The 15,091-nt window shown below is 49.5% G+C and overlaps 1 protein-coding gene across 3 annotated transcripts in view; it reads left to right on the top strand.

The window, feature by feature from the left end:
• The window catches only part of NSMF (NMDA receptor synaptonuclear signaling and neuronal migration factor), a 45,046-nt gene extending 31,166 nt beyond the window's left edge, over window positions 1-13,880 (top strand). For 2 of the 3 annotated variants that reach the window (XM_053996636.1, XM_053996638.1), the window contains 9 exons: window positions 1,685-1,774; window positions 3,377-3,498; window positions 4,309-4,392; window positions 5,388-5,421; window positions 6,066-6,136; window positions 7,200-7,279; window positions 8,847-8,949; window positions 9,313-9,388; window positions 11,198-13,880. In XM_053996636.1, coding sequence (XP_053852611.1) covers window positions 1,685-1,774; window positions 3,377-3,498; window positions 4,309-4,392; window positions 5,388-5,421; window positions 6,066-6,136; window positions 7,200-7,279; window positions 8,847-8,949; window positions 9,313-9,388; window positions 11,198-11,295 — 758 coding nt within the window. In that variant the 3' untranslated portion in view covers window positions 11,296-13,880. The remainder of the gene's footprint in view (window positions 1-1,684; window positions 1,775-3,376; window positions 3,499-4,308; window positions 4,393-5,387; window positions 5,422-6,065; window positions 6,137-7,199; window positions 7,280-8,846; window positions 8,950-9,312; window positions 9,389-11,197) is intronic. The other variant, XM_053996637.1, reaches the window with a different exon arrangement.
• Window positions 13,881-15,091: the final 1,211 nt, after the last annotated feature.

The raw sequence follows: 15,091 nt of genomic DNA, 5'->3' as shown, positions 1-15,091 counted from the left end.
GATGCCTGCAGCAGCCTGGAGGCTGTTCCCAAGGACCCTCTGTTGTGGGTGTGGGACATATCTGGTGCAAGGCGTGGAAGGAAAGCTGCAGCATCCTTGTCCCCTGTATGGATTTTGGTGATCACTGGGGTGGAGGCCAGTGAGGAGAACTTGAGCTGCGAGTCCAGCAGAGCTGCCTGGCCTCTCTCTGCAGCTGTGACCAGCTGTGGCTCCATGACACAGACTGCTGGCTGTCCCCTCCTGCCCCGTCCCACTGTCATCTCCACAGCTGGCCCTGGGGGAGAGTTGTCTGGTGGGAACTGAGATGATGGTGGAAAGAAGAAAGAAGAGGATCATAGAAGAGATTGGAGCAAGGGACAAATCAGGGAGTGTTATGCCTCACTGGGGAAGAAATCACCTCTTAGACCTGCAAAATTGCAGTTCCCTTTCCCTGGTGAAGGCAATAATCCTCCAAAACTTGGTTGGGTGACTCCCTTAGCGCTGTGAAAGTGGTGTAACCTGCTCCTGGGAGCTGAGGATTGCTCCAGAAGAGAAAGGATCTTGTTCTTCCCACCCTCTGGCCAAGCATCGTGCACAGAGTGCTCACAGCAAAGCATTGCTGAGTTCCGTTTGCATTCTTTCCTTTCTCATGTGCTGTGAGAAGTGATCAGCAAAGAGCTTGCCCTTTCATTGGCATCTGAGTTAGCACTGCCTGATGTGGACAGGACTTAGCTCCGTGAAACTCAGGCGTGCCTCTGCCTCAGGAACTCTTGGGTCATGTTTTCAAAGCTTTCTTTCTGTGCACAGTAGCTAATTGCCTGGGTTTATCTCAAAGCTGAGGATGGAGATCACGTGAAGAACTGAAGATGTGGTTTGTCTCCCCAGACACCCACCCTGGCCACACTTCAGCAGGGGACAGGCTGCTCTTGTGAATTCCTGTGCTGCTGTTACTCAGTTCCCTGCTGCACACTCTGTCTGCCACCAGAAATAGGTATTAGTGCCCATAGGTGGCTGTTAATCCTGGCATAATGGCTCTCACATGGGCTTGCCAAGTCAGACATGGTGGTTGCCAGTTCCCAGGAATTTGCCTGCGGTGCAGCCGTCTGAGCCAAGCTCCCTGGTTTGTGCTTGAGAAATGCCAGTGCAAACAATACAGCACTCCTTGGGAGGGAAAAAAGCCATGAGTAGTGCTCACAAGAGTGCAGGCAAGCAAAGGCTGAAGGATTTCCTCTTTTGCAACAAAATGTAGAAAGCATGAGCTTTCCAGAGACATCCTCTCCCTGCTGTTTGGTCCAACTCTGACTGGGATGCCAATATGAAGGGAGAAATGAGTGGAGAGCTACAGCTGCCTTCTGGCCATGCAGGTGTCATTTGCTGTGCAGTGCATATCTCTGTGAGGCCTTGGAATCTGAGCACTTACACTGGGACACTAGACTGGCCATGGTTAAATTGAGGTTTGAGCTGTATGGATTTAAGGAGAGATCATCAAGTGTTGTCCTTTTTTTGTGTTCCATGTCCCATCCTGTGCACAAGTGGGCACTTGTCTCTGCTGTGTGGAAAGGACTCACGTTTGCCAAGTGGAAGGACCAGCCCAGGGGAGTCTGTAATGTGTGGCTTTCGTGGCAATCTGCTGGATGATTGTTTGCTGGCAGCAGCAGAGGTGTTTTGGGATCTGATAATGTCGTGCTCTGGTTTTATCCTTTAGCATTTGCCGAACGGCGTGAGAGGAGCTTCAGCAGGTCCTGGAGTGACCCGACTCCCATCAAAGCTGATTCCTTCCATGACTCTCGAGAAAGTGAGTTCCGAGTCCTTTGAGCTTCCTCCTGTGGGCAAACCCTCCAGCAGTTGTTGACTGGGGTCCCACTGGAGTAACTCCTCTGTGCCCTCTGTCCTGTCTGTGATCCTTTTTTAGTTTCCTGAGATCGGAGCAGGTAACGCTCCAGGTGTATGTACCTGTCCATCTGTGTGTACCTGTATTTATTTGTAGAGCACCACTCATCCAACCTCAGATTATTGAGCAGTTGCTGAAGGGTACCCAGTGGTACAGCTCTCTTACAGCCCTGTGTTCCCATCATCCCTTATCCTCTTGGCACCAAAACAACCTCTCTGGAAACTCACCAGTCCAAGGCTGCCTTCACCATAGTGGGGCTAACATGGCTTCCCATGCAGGAGCCCCTTCTGAGCTCTTTCCTAGCCTGGAAATAGCTCAAGAGCACAGCTGATGAGATGGAGCTTGATTTCCTGCACAGGTGATAGCTTGGGGCAATCTGATCTTCATTTGGGCTGCCAGGAATCCCTCTGGGAATCCCCAGTAATGCTGCCATGTTCTGCTTGAGGGGACTGAGATGCTGTTGTGTTCATTTACAGGAAGGAATGCCAGCATCTGTATTCTTATAAATGGCTGTTTTACACAGATTTTATTGCAAGCCTGTAGGCAGGAGCTTGGTGGATATGAGTTTGCCCATGTTGAAGTGAATTTCACTAATGAAATGACCTGATCTACCAGGTAAGCGCGAGATCTGGCTCTGCTAGGTGCAGAAGACCCAGGTTGCAAGGGGAGGTGTATGAAAGGCCAGGTTCACAATATGACCCTGTTGTTTGGCAGTCTGACTCCTCCCTCCATCCTCAGCTGCCCGGAGGCGGATGGAAAAGCCATGGAAAAGCCATGGAAAAGCCGTGGTTCACACAGGCTCCGGGCACTGCCCAGCGACACTTGGACATCCCCAAAGGCACAAACAGTGGCACCTCGGTTCTATTTCCTCAGTCCAGCAACCATCTCTGTTTTTAACCTTTAATGGTCAATTATATTCCTTCCAGATGTTTTTTTCCCCAGGAGGCATTGAAGGCCAACAGGTAAGGTCGATTTGGAGAGCAAGTTCAAGTCTACTGTTGCAATATGACTGTGTTTGTTGCAGCTGTCCTCACGCACGCTCTAAGACTTCTCTGCCAGGATCAGTCTGACCAACAAGTCAGATTTTCTTTATAATCCCTGAAAAGATGTAGTCAGAGCAGTAATTACTACAAGGAGACCAGCTTTGAAGTCTTTGGACTTTTGCTTATCAGCCTGGCAGTGCTGAAGTGTAGAGAGTCTGTCTGTGTTCTGTCTCCTTCCCCATTTCTGGAGTGACAGAGTGACTGTTGTGACTTAGCATTTGAAAACCAAGCTTGGTGACTGCAAGAGTGATGAAGTTCTGTGACACGTGATGTGAGCTCTCTGTGCACTCTTCATTTGTTACGTGTTTGTCTGTTTGAAGACACCAGCCCCAGAGTGGTGTCTGTCACTCTGTGGGTGACAAGAGAGCACGAGTGTCATTGCACATCTTGTGAGGAAGCTGCCAAGGCAGGATGGAGTGGGGGAGGCTGATCTGCCCTTGTAATGCTCCCTCTGTTCTGGCAGGCCATGACCTTCAGGATTCCTGCGGGACTCTGGATGGTGACTTTGACTTGAACTGGGAAGCAGAAAAGGAACTTGAAGCCATGGCATGTGACGGAGAAGACTTTATTCCACCAAAAATAATGGTGAGAGTTTCCAGCTCATGCTCTGCCTGTCCTTTCAGTGCTGCTAAGTTCAGGATCTTCATGGGAAGTCTGTTGTGTAAGCACAGCCTCAGGTGTTTGTGAGACACTCAGAGATGAACCAAGACATGACATGAGTTCAGATCTGTTGTTGCTGGGGGTAGTGCATTGAAAGAAAACTAGAAGGAGGGATCTGTAGTCTAAATCAGAGCAGGACTGACACCAACACAGAACCAAGTCAGCCTGAGGCTTGTTAACCCTGAAAATAGAGAACTGAGCACCACTGCCAGCTCTGCTCCGACAGCGAGGAACTGAGGGGCCTGGAATGACAAGAGTTCAGGCTCTGGTGCTGCTGGAGCCAGCTGAGGCTTCAGCCAGAGTTGTCAGGCACTGTCTGACACCTGCAGCCCTGTGCCTGCTGTGCCTGGTGCAGGGCCAGCCCTTGGCTGGATCCTATGCAGATCCCATCAGACACTGAACACCCCCTACAGCCAAAAGGAGGTTTTGCAGGAGTCATCCATGGTGGTGCACGAGATGCTTGCTCCATCCTCTGTGCACCCCAATCTCCCCTTCCCAGCCTGTTCCAGCCTGAGGGCAGAGCTGTGTGCTCATGTGACACTCAGGGGCACTCGGCAGGCCTGGGGTTGCTCTGGGCTGGAAACCTTCCATTGGGATGTGGATAGACTGGGTTAGCTGCTACCTCGAGTCACACCTGAGACCAGCTGAACAGGGCACTATTTTATGGCCTTTGTGCTTCTGTCCAGACTCTACTGCCTTCTCCTCATGCTGTTGCACCTTTTTTCCCCTTTGCAGCTCATTTCTTCCAAGGTGCCCAAAGCAGAGTATGTCCCAACAATTATCCGCAGGGACGACCCCTCCATCATCCCCATCCTCTACGTAAGTAAATCAGTTCTGCTGTGGATGAGAACACGAGTTATACAGACACTTTTTTCTTTCCCTAGTTCCTGTTAGGATGACTCCAAAATGCTGATGTGATTCGGAGAAGCTGTCAGGAAGGGTCTGGGGGTGTGTTGAACCCAGCTTTGGGGTCTGGGGTAGCTTTGTGGGGGCTCAGGTCTAGGTGCAACAGTCAAGTGGGGTGAAAATGGCTCTGGGCTCTGCAGGCCCAGCCAAGCTGTGTGGGAGGATTATCAAGGGAAGGCAGGGCAGGCATTGCCAGGCTTAGGGCTCCTCCTTATGCTCAGCCTTGGGATAAGCAGCACTCAGAGCTCAGCAGTGAACCAGCGACCCCATCACCCCGCGTGCAGTGGGGCATCCCTGTCAGTCATTCATTTAACTCTGACTTTTCCCTGGGAGTCTGGCCTGAGCAGGTGTCTGAAACAGCAGTGAGGAGTCATGGGTTTCTTTTTCTAATCACTTAATTTGCAAGGGAAGGTGGGAATGGGAGCCCATCAAGACCACTGCCAGTGTGCAGCAGGCAGTGCTGCTGGGGTTTAGCCTTGCTACTCTTGTCTCTCTTCCTCGGAGGATTGTTCTGTGGTCTTGATAACCCTGCTGTGGCAGAGGCAGCTGTGTTGGGAGTGCAGCTGTTTGTCAGCCACCTTGGACAGGGGTAAAGCCAGAGTCTGGCTGCAAAACACAGGCAAACAGGCATTGCTGATGTTGACTGCATCTGAGGGACAGTCTGTGCTTTGGATGTGTCTGCAGGCTTCAACTTCAAGCCTTTGGGTGGATTTAATCTTCATGGACTGTTCAGTCTTCAGGTTCTGTGCCGAAATGTGATTTAGGGTGAGGGTTACTGCTGCTGTGACCAGCAGCCATCAGCTGGTGTAAACGTGCTCTTAAAGCATCCTTGGAATGGGATTGTGTGATTATTAGGGAGCTGGTGGAGTGACAGTGAATCTTTATATATCTTCTGTCTTGGTTTCCAGGACCATGAACACGCCACCTTTGATGACATCCTGGGTACGTGAGTGTTGCCTCCTTTTCTTATCTCCTGCCCATTGCAAATGTAACCATCAATATTTAAGTCACTCAGCTGCCCTGTGCTTCAGCTGCCACTCACAGAGATGTTTTTGTCACCCCAGTGACCCCTTACAGTCAGTTGGCTGTTCTTGGATGTGCTGCTGTAATAAACATTCACTTCTGTGGCCTGTTTTCTGTGCTAAACTCATGCTTTGTGGCAGGGAAACTGAGGCACGGGGCAGCAGGTGCCTGTTCATTGTACCTGTGGTGGGGAGTGGGAGCAGTGACAGAGGCCCAGGAAGGCTGGGGCTGCTCTGGAGCTGTGGTCACTACAGAGCAGTGTCTGGTGCTGTTTCATCCCTTCTCTCCCCTGTCACCTGCTGACATTTCCTGCTCCCACAGCATCCTTGGTACTGAGCACCCCTGCCAGCTTCCTGCCCTCAGGACTAAGTGTAAAGAAATAAAATTAATTTTGAGCTTTGTCCATGGTTCATATTTTCCAACACATTTTGGGTTTTTTTTTTGTTTGGTTTTTTTTTTTTTTTTTTTTTTTTTTTTTTTTTTTTTTGGTTTTGGTTTTGGTTTTGGTTTTGTTTTGGTTTTTTTGTTTTGTTTTGTTTTGTTTTGTTTTGTTTTGTTTTCAGAGGAAATAGAGAAGAAACTGAACATTTATCGGAAAGGCTGCAAAATCTGGAAGATGCTGATATTTTGCCAGGTACATGAAAGTTGTTAAACACTTGGGTGATTTGTTACAAATTTGTTGTTTTCTGTGGGAAAAGTGACATAGAGGAACCAATATTCCAAAGTCATCTTCCATTAAAGTCACTGCCAAGGCACAGCTTTCACTTCCCATTTCCCAGACATGGAGCAGTGTCAAGCTGCTGTGACAGCAGGAAATCACAACTGATTTAGTGAGGCCAAGTCAAGAGCTGGGCTGATTTTCTCAAGGAACCCCAGACAAACCAGCATCAGCACTGACCTAGAAAGGATTCCAGAGACAGGAACAAGCACTTGCAGTGTCATAGTTACAGTTTCCATCCAGCTTCAGTGTGACAGTGACAGTGGTGTGTGTTGTGGGCCAGACTAGCAGGTGGCTCAGCTAGGAGCTGGAGACCAGAGGATGCAGGAGAAGGGTCAGGCTGGAGCTGTGGCTGGGACAGTCCAGGCCCTGCTGGATTGGGGGTTGCTGGGGATTTCCTTCCCAAGTTTGCTGTTCCTCGTGGTGGTCAGCTGTGGGCTTTCCCAGCAGCTGTGCCATGAGAAGTGAGGGAGGTGACCTGACTTAACTCCCTCCACGTGCCCAGTGCTGCAGAGGAGCAGTTTTGCTGCACACTGACGTGGGGATTGTGACTTTTAATGTTCCTGGTGTTGTGTCAGTCTGTTCACGCCTCCTGCTGCCCAAGTCCAGTTCCTCTGCAGTGCCAGCCCTGGCCTGCGGTCCCTGCTGTGCTCAGCTTCTCCTCTGCCCACCCCCAGCATCCCCAAGTGACAGGGACTTTCTAGTCTTCCCTATTACTCTCCAGCCACCCACAATGGCGTTTTTAATCTATTATTGTGCCTTTCTAGAGTGATGTGGGCACGGAACAGCAAAAACCAGAGAATCCAGCCCCCAGCACGCTGCCCGTGTGTGAATTCCCTGAGCATGTCCGCAGTGCAGGGCTGTCCTGCTCCCTTGTGGCACTTCTGGGAATGGCTGGGCAGGACAGGAAACGCATCCAGGGTTTGTTTCCTCAGGGCCTGTGCAAAGGGGTTTCCATCTGTCTGTCTGTCTCTTGCAGGGAGGCCCCGGGCACTTATACTTGTTAAAGAACAAAGTCGCCACTTTCGCCAAAGTGGAGAAGGAGGAAGATCTGATCCTGTGAGTGGCTGTGTTGTGTTCTGGGCTTGCATGGTGTTTCTCTGCTGGATTTGCTCAATGTTTGTGGCACATGGTGGAGCAGGAGAAGTAAAGGGAGCTGGGGTGGCTTGGTCAGGGGATGAGGAGGCTGAGGAGGCACTGAATAGCATCTGACAGCTCACTCAGGGGTGACAGCAACGGTGGCAGAGCTGAGCTCATCCCTGGAGTGCTGCAGCCCTGTCCCCAGGAGATTTGCACTTCTGTCTGCTTAGTGTCTCTGTGGATAGAGACTGTCAAAAAAGGAGGAAAAAAAAAATTTCTTCTACTAAAAACAACTCTGCTGACCAGAAATGAGAACATGCACCTCGAGCCCCTGGTGCTGTGATACCATTGCTAAGCTGGTGACTATGGCAGAAATCCAGGGTGTTCCCCCACAGCTGACTCTGGCCAGGGGGAAATGGAATTTGTCTCTGCAAAGCCTGCTCAAAGTCCAGCCTGTTACTGAGGAGGCTTTTCACTAACATGCCAACCTTCAGCTGGGAGTGCTGAGCAATTTTGCTGCTCCTTGCAGAGAGTAAAGCTTTGCCTGTTTTGCTGCCTACTCGCTTGTGCTGGCTCAAACTTGCTTGGCTAACAGAGCCTGGCTGTGGGGGAGAGGATGTACACCAACCTGTTCCTACACAACTTTTTGTTGGCATGAGAACTGAGTATTAAAATCAACATCTGCTCAGCAATCTCATGCCTTGGCATAAACACTGGCTGTGGAATTCTCCAGCACGTGTGCATATCTACAATTCTGAGCACATCCCAGGCATAGCTGCTCCCAAGCTGATAAATCAGGGCTCTGCAGAAAGTTGTGAACACACAGCTGAAAGTTTGAGAGCTTGGAAGTGAACGTCTCCATCCAGCTTGTGTGTTCCTGGGAGGCAGTGCTGAGGAAAGCTGAGGCTGTAGTCTGGTTGGAACACCCATGGAGGAATTTCTGGGCTTTAGAGCTCCCCAGAGTTGCTCCAGCCCTCTGCCCAGGGAAGGGGGTCATTTTTCACATCCCTCAGGCACCAAGTCCCTGGTCACAGTCACTACACATCAATGGGGGGGTGGCTGGGAGCAGCACCAAGCACGGGCTGACATGGAGCTGCCTGGGCTGTATTGTCTCACTCAGAACAATCTCTCCAGCTGTTCCCTGCTGATTTCATGCCCTGGAAATGAACCAGTGCACTGATAACCCTCGTGTTCAGAAAGGGCAGTTGTTGATAGAAATGGGAGAGAGGAAGCTGGAGGGGATGCTTGGTGACACTGTCACTCCAGAAGCACTCCTGGGGGACTTTACTCCCTTCTCCTCACCTTGGAGCTCCCTTGGCTCGATGGACTGTTCCTCCTTCTCTGCCACATGACTTGGACCTGCTCCTCAGGCCCTGGCTCTGTTCTTGTTATTCCTTATCTGGGATCCAATGGCTCTTCCTGAGCAGTTTCCTGCCCAGGACACAAACCTTGGGCCCTGTGTGAGTGCCGTGTGCACACATCCTTGGCATTAATCATGCTTATGAGGAGAGATTTTTTTTCTAATGATGTGTTCCGTTTTTTTCAGCTTCTGGAAGAGGTTGAGCCGGCTGATGAGTAAAGTCAATCCTGAACCAAATATCATCCACATCATGGGCTGCTATGTTCTTGGAAACCCCAATGGGGAGAAGGTAGGAGCTTGTGGGTCACCCCTGGAATGTCTGCTGGGCCCAGGTAGGCCAGAGTCACACTGGGAGCTCTAAACCTGCTTCTTCTGCTGGCTGGGAATGTGCTGCTGTCCTGTCCTGTGGGAGCTGTGAGTGGGAGAACCCTCTGGACTGTGGGGCAGGGGAGGAAGGATTAGTGATGTGCAGGACAAATAACTGAACCTTTGAGGAGAACAGTTGTTCAAAGCACTTGGTTTATTTATTTACTGGTGAGATGGATGTTTTAAAGAACATGGGTGGAAGGTTTTCCAGAAGAAAGATGGGCAATGCTTTGCTCAGGAGTCATAACTGTTTTCTGCTGTTAACTCTGATATGTTTTCCTTTCAGCTATTTCAGAATCTGAAAAACTTAATGAATCCTTATAGGGTTGCCTTTGAGTCTCCACTTGAACTATCAGCTCAAGGTAATTTATTTCCTGTACAAAGACACACACACACACACACACACACACCTTGCTAACCAGTTTGCCTCCTTTGGGGGACATCTTCATGAAAAAACAGTTTTGACTCCCTTAAGTCCTGCCATGGTCTTTGTTTTGCTTGTAACCACCTTGTGTAGTTCAGCTGCTGCCCCTGGCTTTCCCCTTGCAGTTCCTGCATATGTTCACATTTCAAATGCCCTGTTTGTTGTGCCTGAGGCCTCTCCCAGGATCCTGGCAATGCAAAGGAGACAGCTTTCCAGGCTGAGTGTAGGAGAATGCATCATTATTAGGGCATGGGGAGTCTGTGGGGAAAATGCACATGGAGCAGAACCTTTTCTGCAGCCAGGTGTGCTGGGGTCTCTTCTCCAGAGCTGAAACCACTGGCACCAAGTGAATTGTGTCAGTAAGCAACTGGGATATGGCCCATCAGAACCATTTTACAGCTCAGTATGCTAGCCCTTTTCCCTTTTTTTTCCTGTAGGTCAAGATATTTCAAGAAGCTACAGGATTTTTCCTATTCACTGGTCAATGTCAGTAATTCACAGTGCAGTTTCACAAGTGACAGATTCTGAATTTGCCCATGTTCTTTTATCTTTGCTGTAGTTCTTGGCCAGTAAAACCATGCTGGATTCACCTGTAGGCACTCCTCTGCTGCCCACAGCTCTGGTCTCAGCACTGATGGGTTTTTCTTACCTCCCTTCACCCTCAGGAATGTGCAGGAGTTGAGCACATTGCTGCTCAAGAGTGCAGAGCTCACAGAATCACAGAGTTCATAGAATCAAAGAGTCACAGACTGGTTTGGGTTGGAAGGGACCTTAAGCATCCCCCAGTTCCAGCCTGTCCATGGGCAGGGACACCTCCCTCCAGCCCAGGCTGTTCAGGTCCCTGTGCATGCTCAGTTCAGCTGCACACAGTGCCTGCACAGGTCCCAGAGCAAACACGCTTGGATGTGTCCAGGAGCAGCTTGCAGAGAAATTCCTGGGTCTGTGGGCAGCTCAGCAGGCCAGGCAGTGGTTCTGTGTGCAGGCATTAGAGCAGCTGAGCTTTCAGGAGGCTGGGCTGAAGAATACGTCTGAATTTATCCCCTTGATCAGTCTGGGATGTACTAAGAGTGTACCCTTGTAATCCTTTGCAAAGTCATCTAAAACTAATCTTAATCAGGCCTCACAAGTGAAAATCCCCTCCTTGAGCCCTGTCTGAGTGCAGGGTTGTTTGCCCTTGTGTTTTCAAATGCACCTCCTGGCTGCCTGTGAGACCCCCTTCAGTCAGAGGGGCTGGGGGGCACAGCTGGCACTGGTGTGTGCTGTGAGCTCATTGCTGGGAGCACAGACAGGAGCAGGACAGGGTTGGCCTGGTCATTTAAAAGAATAGGTATTTTTTAAATTTGAATTTTCAGTGTTAATTATTTTTAGTGTTTCTTTACAAGGAGTTAACTCTTGGTTTACAGCCTCTGAAGTCCCTGTGCCTCATGCAGGCTGTGGCTGATCATCTCCAGCCCCCAGCTTCCCTCAGCCCTCAGAGCAGAGCGGTCAAAGTCTGGAGACAGACTTTGTGCTCAGTTCCTGTCCCCGGGGACAAGCCCTGCCAAGGGATTGCAGGGAGCTGTTCATGGTTGAGGAGATCTAAAGAGATGTTTGTTTCTCACGGCCCCTGCACGTGCGCAGTGTCAGCGTGTGCCGTGGATGGGTCCCTGTGCCCGCGGCGGGGCTGCGGGTTTGTGCTGCTGTGTTCTGTCACCTCTGCCTCGTGCTCCTTTCAGGGTGTGACCCCTCTGCCTCGTTTCACTTCTAGGTAAGCAAATGATTGAGACTTACTTTGACTTCCGCCTTTACCGCCTCTGGAAGACCCGCCAGCACTCCAAACTGTTGGATTACGATGACATTTTATGAGCTGGAGAAGACTTTGCAAGAGGAAGCTCATCACCAGTGTCCAAGAAGTCATGCTTTATTGCAGAGAGACTTTTTTATTGGCACAGGGAGCCCTTCACAGCCCTACAGGAGGCAGCAGTGCTAAAGGGAGGGAAGGAGGAGCCCTCGGAAGTGTCGGCAGGAAAAGTCTCCTGGGCCAAGAGAGACTGGAGGGAAGGGGGTGACAGTGGCACCTCGCTGGCCTCAGTCCGAGCCGTGCGGCCTCAGGAGGAGCTGTGTGAAACGAGGACAGGATGGAGTTCCTGGCAGAACTGAGCTGTTTTGGGTCAGAATGGGCCAGATTTGATTCCAGGTCCTTTTAAAGACTTTTGAAGCTCAGGTTTTCTTACAGAAAAAAACACAAACCCAATTAACCCATGCACTACAGTGAAGAAGTCACCAGAGCACAGAGGAAGCAGGGGGTTGTCGTGGTGGGACTTTCTGTGCTGGGAGTCCTGGAGAGCAAGGACTGCTACACCTACTCCTGCAAGCTTAGAGCAAGATGATCCCGTTTCCATGTGAATATATACTGGGATATAGAATTGATATCTTCTTTTTTGTTCATTTGTTTGTTTTGTTTAATAGAAAATAAGTGCAATTTTTATAGCGAGGGAGGGGGTAAAATCCCTCCTGATATTTAATTAGTTAAAAATAACACACCATAACCAATAGATGAGGTATTTTTGGTCTGCTTGAAAATATATTCAGAATGGTAATATATCTTCTGTAGACATATTTAATCACCAGCAAACATGGTTTTAACATAAGTTAGCAGACCCTGCATGTCTGCTGCATTGGTTTGGTTCCTTTCAGAGTAGCTGTGCTGCACTACCTGTACGTGCTCTCACGAATGTGTAGTTCTCCTCCAGTTAGCCACAACTTCATTACTTTATATTTTGCTGCTTGCAAAACTATGGAAGTTTAGTTTTGCTGAAATACTTTAGGTTAGAAACACGGGACCTGGCTGGGAAGCCTCCGTCAGGCTCGCTTTGGTATAAAAATGAATTAGAAATTAATAGCCATGGTAATTAATTGTTCATGCCAGTGTTTTGCTGTGTGTTGGGAGAGGAGCTCTCTTCCTGTGTGGAGACCCCTCTGAGGGGGCTGAGCACTGAGGCATTTGGGAGAAATGCTTCTGGAGGGACACAGCACAGGCTTGGAGCATGAGTTTGACTCTTCCCTGTTCACTTGATTGCCAGTTGTTTGTGCATAACCCAGCCCTTTTCCCCTGACCTGTTTCTTGGTCTGAGCTGCTCACCCCTTCCTGTGTAGGACAGAGAAAACCCCAGGCTCTGTCAGAGCAGCCTGAGAGCCCAGGTCTGTACTTGATATTTGATGGTACCTTTTGGAATATTTATTTTGTTTGGTTAGGTAAGGGGGTGCTTTTTTGGTTTTGGGAATGGGGCTTTTTTCACATTCTGCTGTCCTTTCAGGGCACAAATAGTACTTCACTGGCAATTCTGGGAGGTGACACAGGTTATTTCTTTTACAAGCAAAGGAAGTAACAGGGAAGGATTACCTTATTTTCCTGATCTCCTGGTATGTCAAATTTGTCGATTGTGAAGTGAAGGAAAATACATGTACAAATCTTCTTTTAACTACTTACAAAGAGAACTTGGTGTTCTGATCTGTAGAGTCCTCCTTCCCCTGTGCCATACCTGTGGTTGTGATTTTGGGGAGAGCTGACTAGAACTGCTGAACCCTTTACATTTAGAGCAGTTTTATAGCAAAACTTTTGAAGAAATAATGTATATACAGTAAGGAGAGGAATGGGTGGAGAGAGGTAGTTTAAAGTCACTGAAAGCCACACAGACAGGTGTGGGCTGTTGCCTCCCTCAGGCTGGGAGCTTTGGTAGCCACGTCTCATCCCTGGACTCAGTCAGGTTTGCCAGACTTACAGTGAAGGGGAGAACAGGCACCAGTCTGTAGCTTTTGGAAGAAAATGCCAGATATAAAAGAAAAAGAACCCCAAATTTATGCTAATTACTGTTTAACATTGGAGCTTCCACCAACTCTGAGGTGAGAGGTGGGAGCCAGAGGTGCACTGAAAGCACAAAGTCATGTTATCTGGAGAAGGAAATGGTTGTGGGAGGATTAAAATGCTGACACAAAACTCTCTCCCTTTCTGACCCTTTTACCTCCTAACTGGAGACAGGCAAACTGTTCTTCCTTTCTCAAATCCCAATTCAGTGAACTTGGTAGCATGAATGTAGCATTGTGCAACTATTGAAAATCATATTTAACCCCCAAAGGGCCCATTTATGTATCCACTTGAGTGATTTCTCTGTAGAATTGTTGTATATCCTCACTGACCACTTGTACTTGGGGTGCAAAGTAGAAGGTAGATTGTACAGTAATTTCTGTGTTGGAATGGACACTGTGGACCGTTCTCCTGGTGCAGTTTATGGGATATGACAACTGATGAATGCATTTCCCTCCAAAGATCTATATTCCTCATACCTTGTGATGTTTATGACATGAACATATTTTTTCCTTTGTAGCATTCATATGCCTAAAGAGATGAAATTCTCTCAGAGCTGTGACTGGAATAGAGTTGTGATGTTTGATGTCCTGTGTGCAGCAGCATCCTTGGAGTTAACCACTGGTGACAGAGGAAAACACTTTTATTCCCCTTTTTCACTGGTGGAGTTTTTCAGGTGGCTGCTGGAAAAGGAAGGGGTTAGCAGAGGCAAATAAAAATTGTAATTATTTAAACTTTAGAGGTAAAAATAGAGCCTGGAACTTCCTCAGTGAGACCAGCCTGTAAAGGATGAGCCCAGTGTGGTCCCAGCCACGACAGCTCCAAGGCCCTGTGCGTTCCTCACCCCCTGTGCTCCTGCAGCATCCCCTGGAGGTTCTGGGACTCCCTCAGTGCCCTGCCCCGGGGCAGCTGTGGCTGCTGGGCACACAGGACAATCTGCCATTCCACTCCTACCTGTTCCTTCAGCTCTCAGCACCCTGCTCTCGGGGTGTGTCTGAAACCGGTTCTCTCCTGTGCCGCCGGCAGTTCCGTGTGCCTGGGCTGGGTGAGGGGTGAGCAAAGAGCAGCTCCATCCTCAGTGCCCTGTCCCAGCAGGGAACTGCTGCTGCTCTCTGCTCTGGAACTGCCTCCAGCAGGGGCAGGAGAGTGGGCACACCTGCTTCACTTGAAGAGAAGCAGATTAAACCCAGATGGCTGAACTGGGTGCCAGCCCTGGCTGTTCACCAGCTGTGGGTGGAGTTTGTGCTGCCCTTGCTGAGGCAGAGTTGGATGTGACCGCCAGCCCGTGCCTGGCTAAATGTGTTATCACACCTGTTAAATGTGATAAATGTGTTATGGCCCAGGCTGGCAGTGTCACCTCCAGGAGAGGAAGGTGGCAGGAAGGGCCTCAGCTGTCCCAGCCCTGCTCCTCAGCCTGGCTCAGTGCTGGGAGTGCCCGAGGATGTTCTCTGGTGCCTGCAGGGAATGTTCGCTCAGCTGGAGAGGCCTGGGGGATCATAGGCTCTGTGGATGTGGCACTTCCAGAGAGGCTTTTCTCTTTTCCTCTTGTTTGGCTGGGAAGGAAAGGGAAGAAGAAAATTCAAGTTACCCATGGGATACAGAAATAGGTAGAAACAGATAAAACTTTTTGCACCTCTGCTCATGCTGCAGCCACCAGCTTTCCTTTGCAGCTGACCTCCAGGCCTGGGGTGGGAAACACGAATTCCCAGATAATCCCTTCCTGTGTTAAAAAAAAACAAAAGCAGAAAAATCCTTGTAGCTCCAGCAAAACATCTGACTGCAAAAGGTACCCAGCCA

Source organism: Vidua macroura, chromosome 21 (assembly GCF_024509145.1).
Source record: "Vidua macroura isolate BioBank_ID:100142 chromosome 21, ASM2450914v1, whole genome shotgun sequence".
NCBI lineage: Eukaryota > Metazoa > Chordata > Aves > Passeriformes > Viduidae > Vidua > Vidua macroura.
The sequence above is the reverse complement of the archived record's forward strand: the minus strand, read 5'-3'. Positions and strand labels throughout refer to the sequence as shown.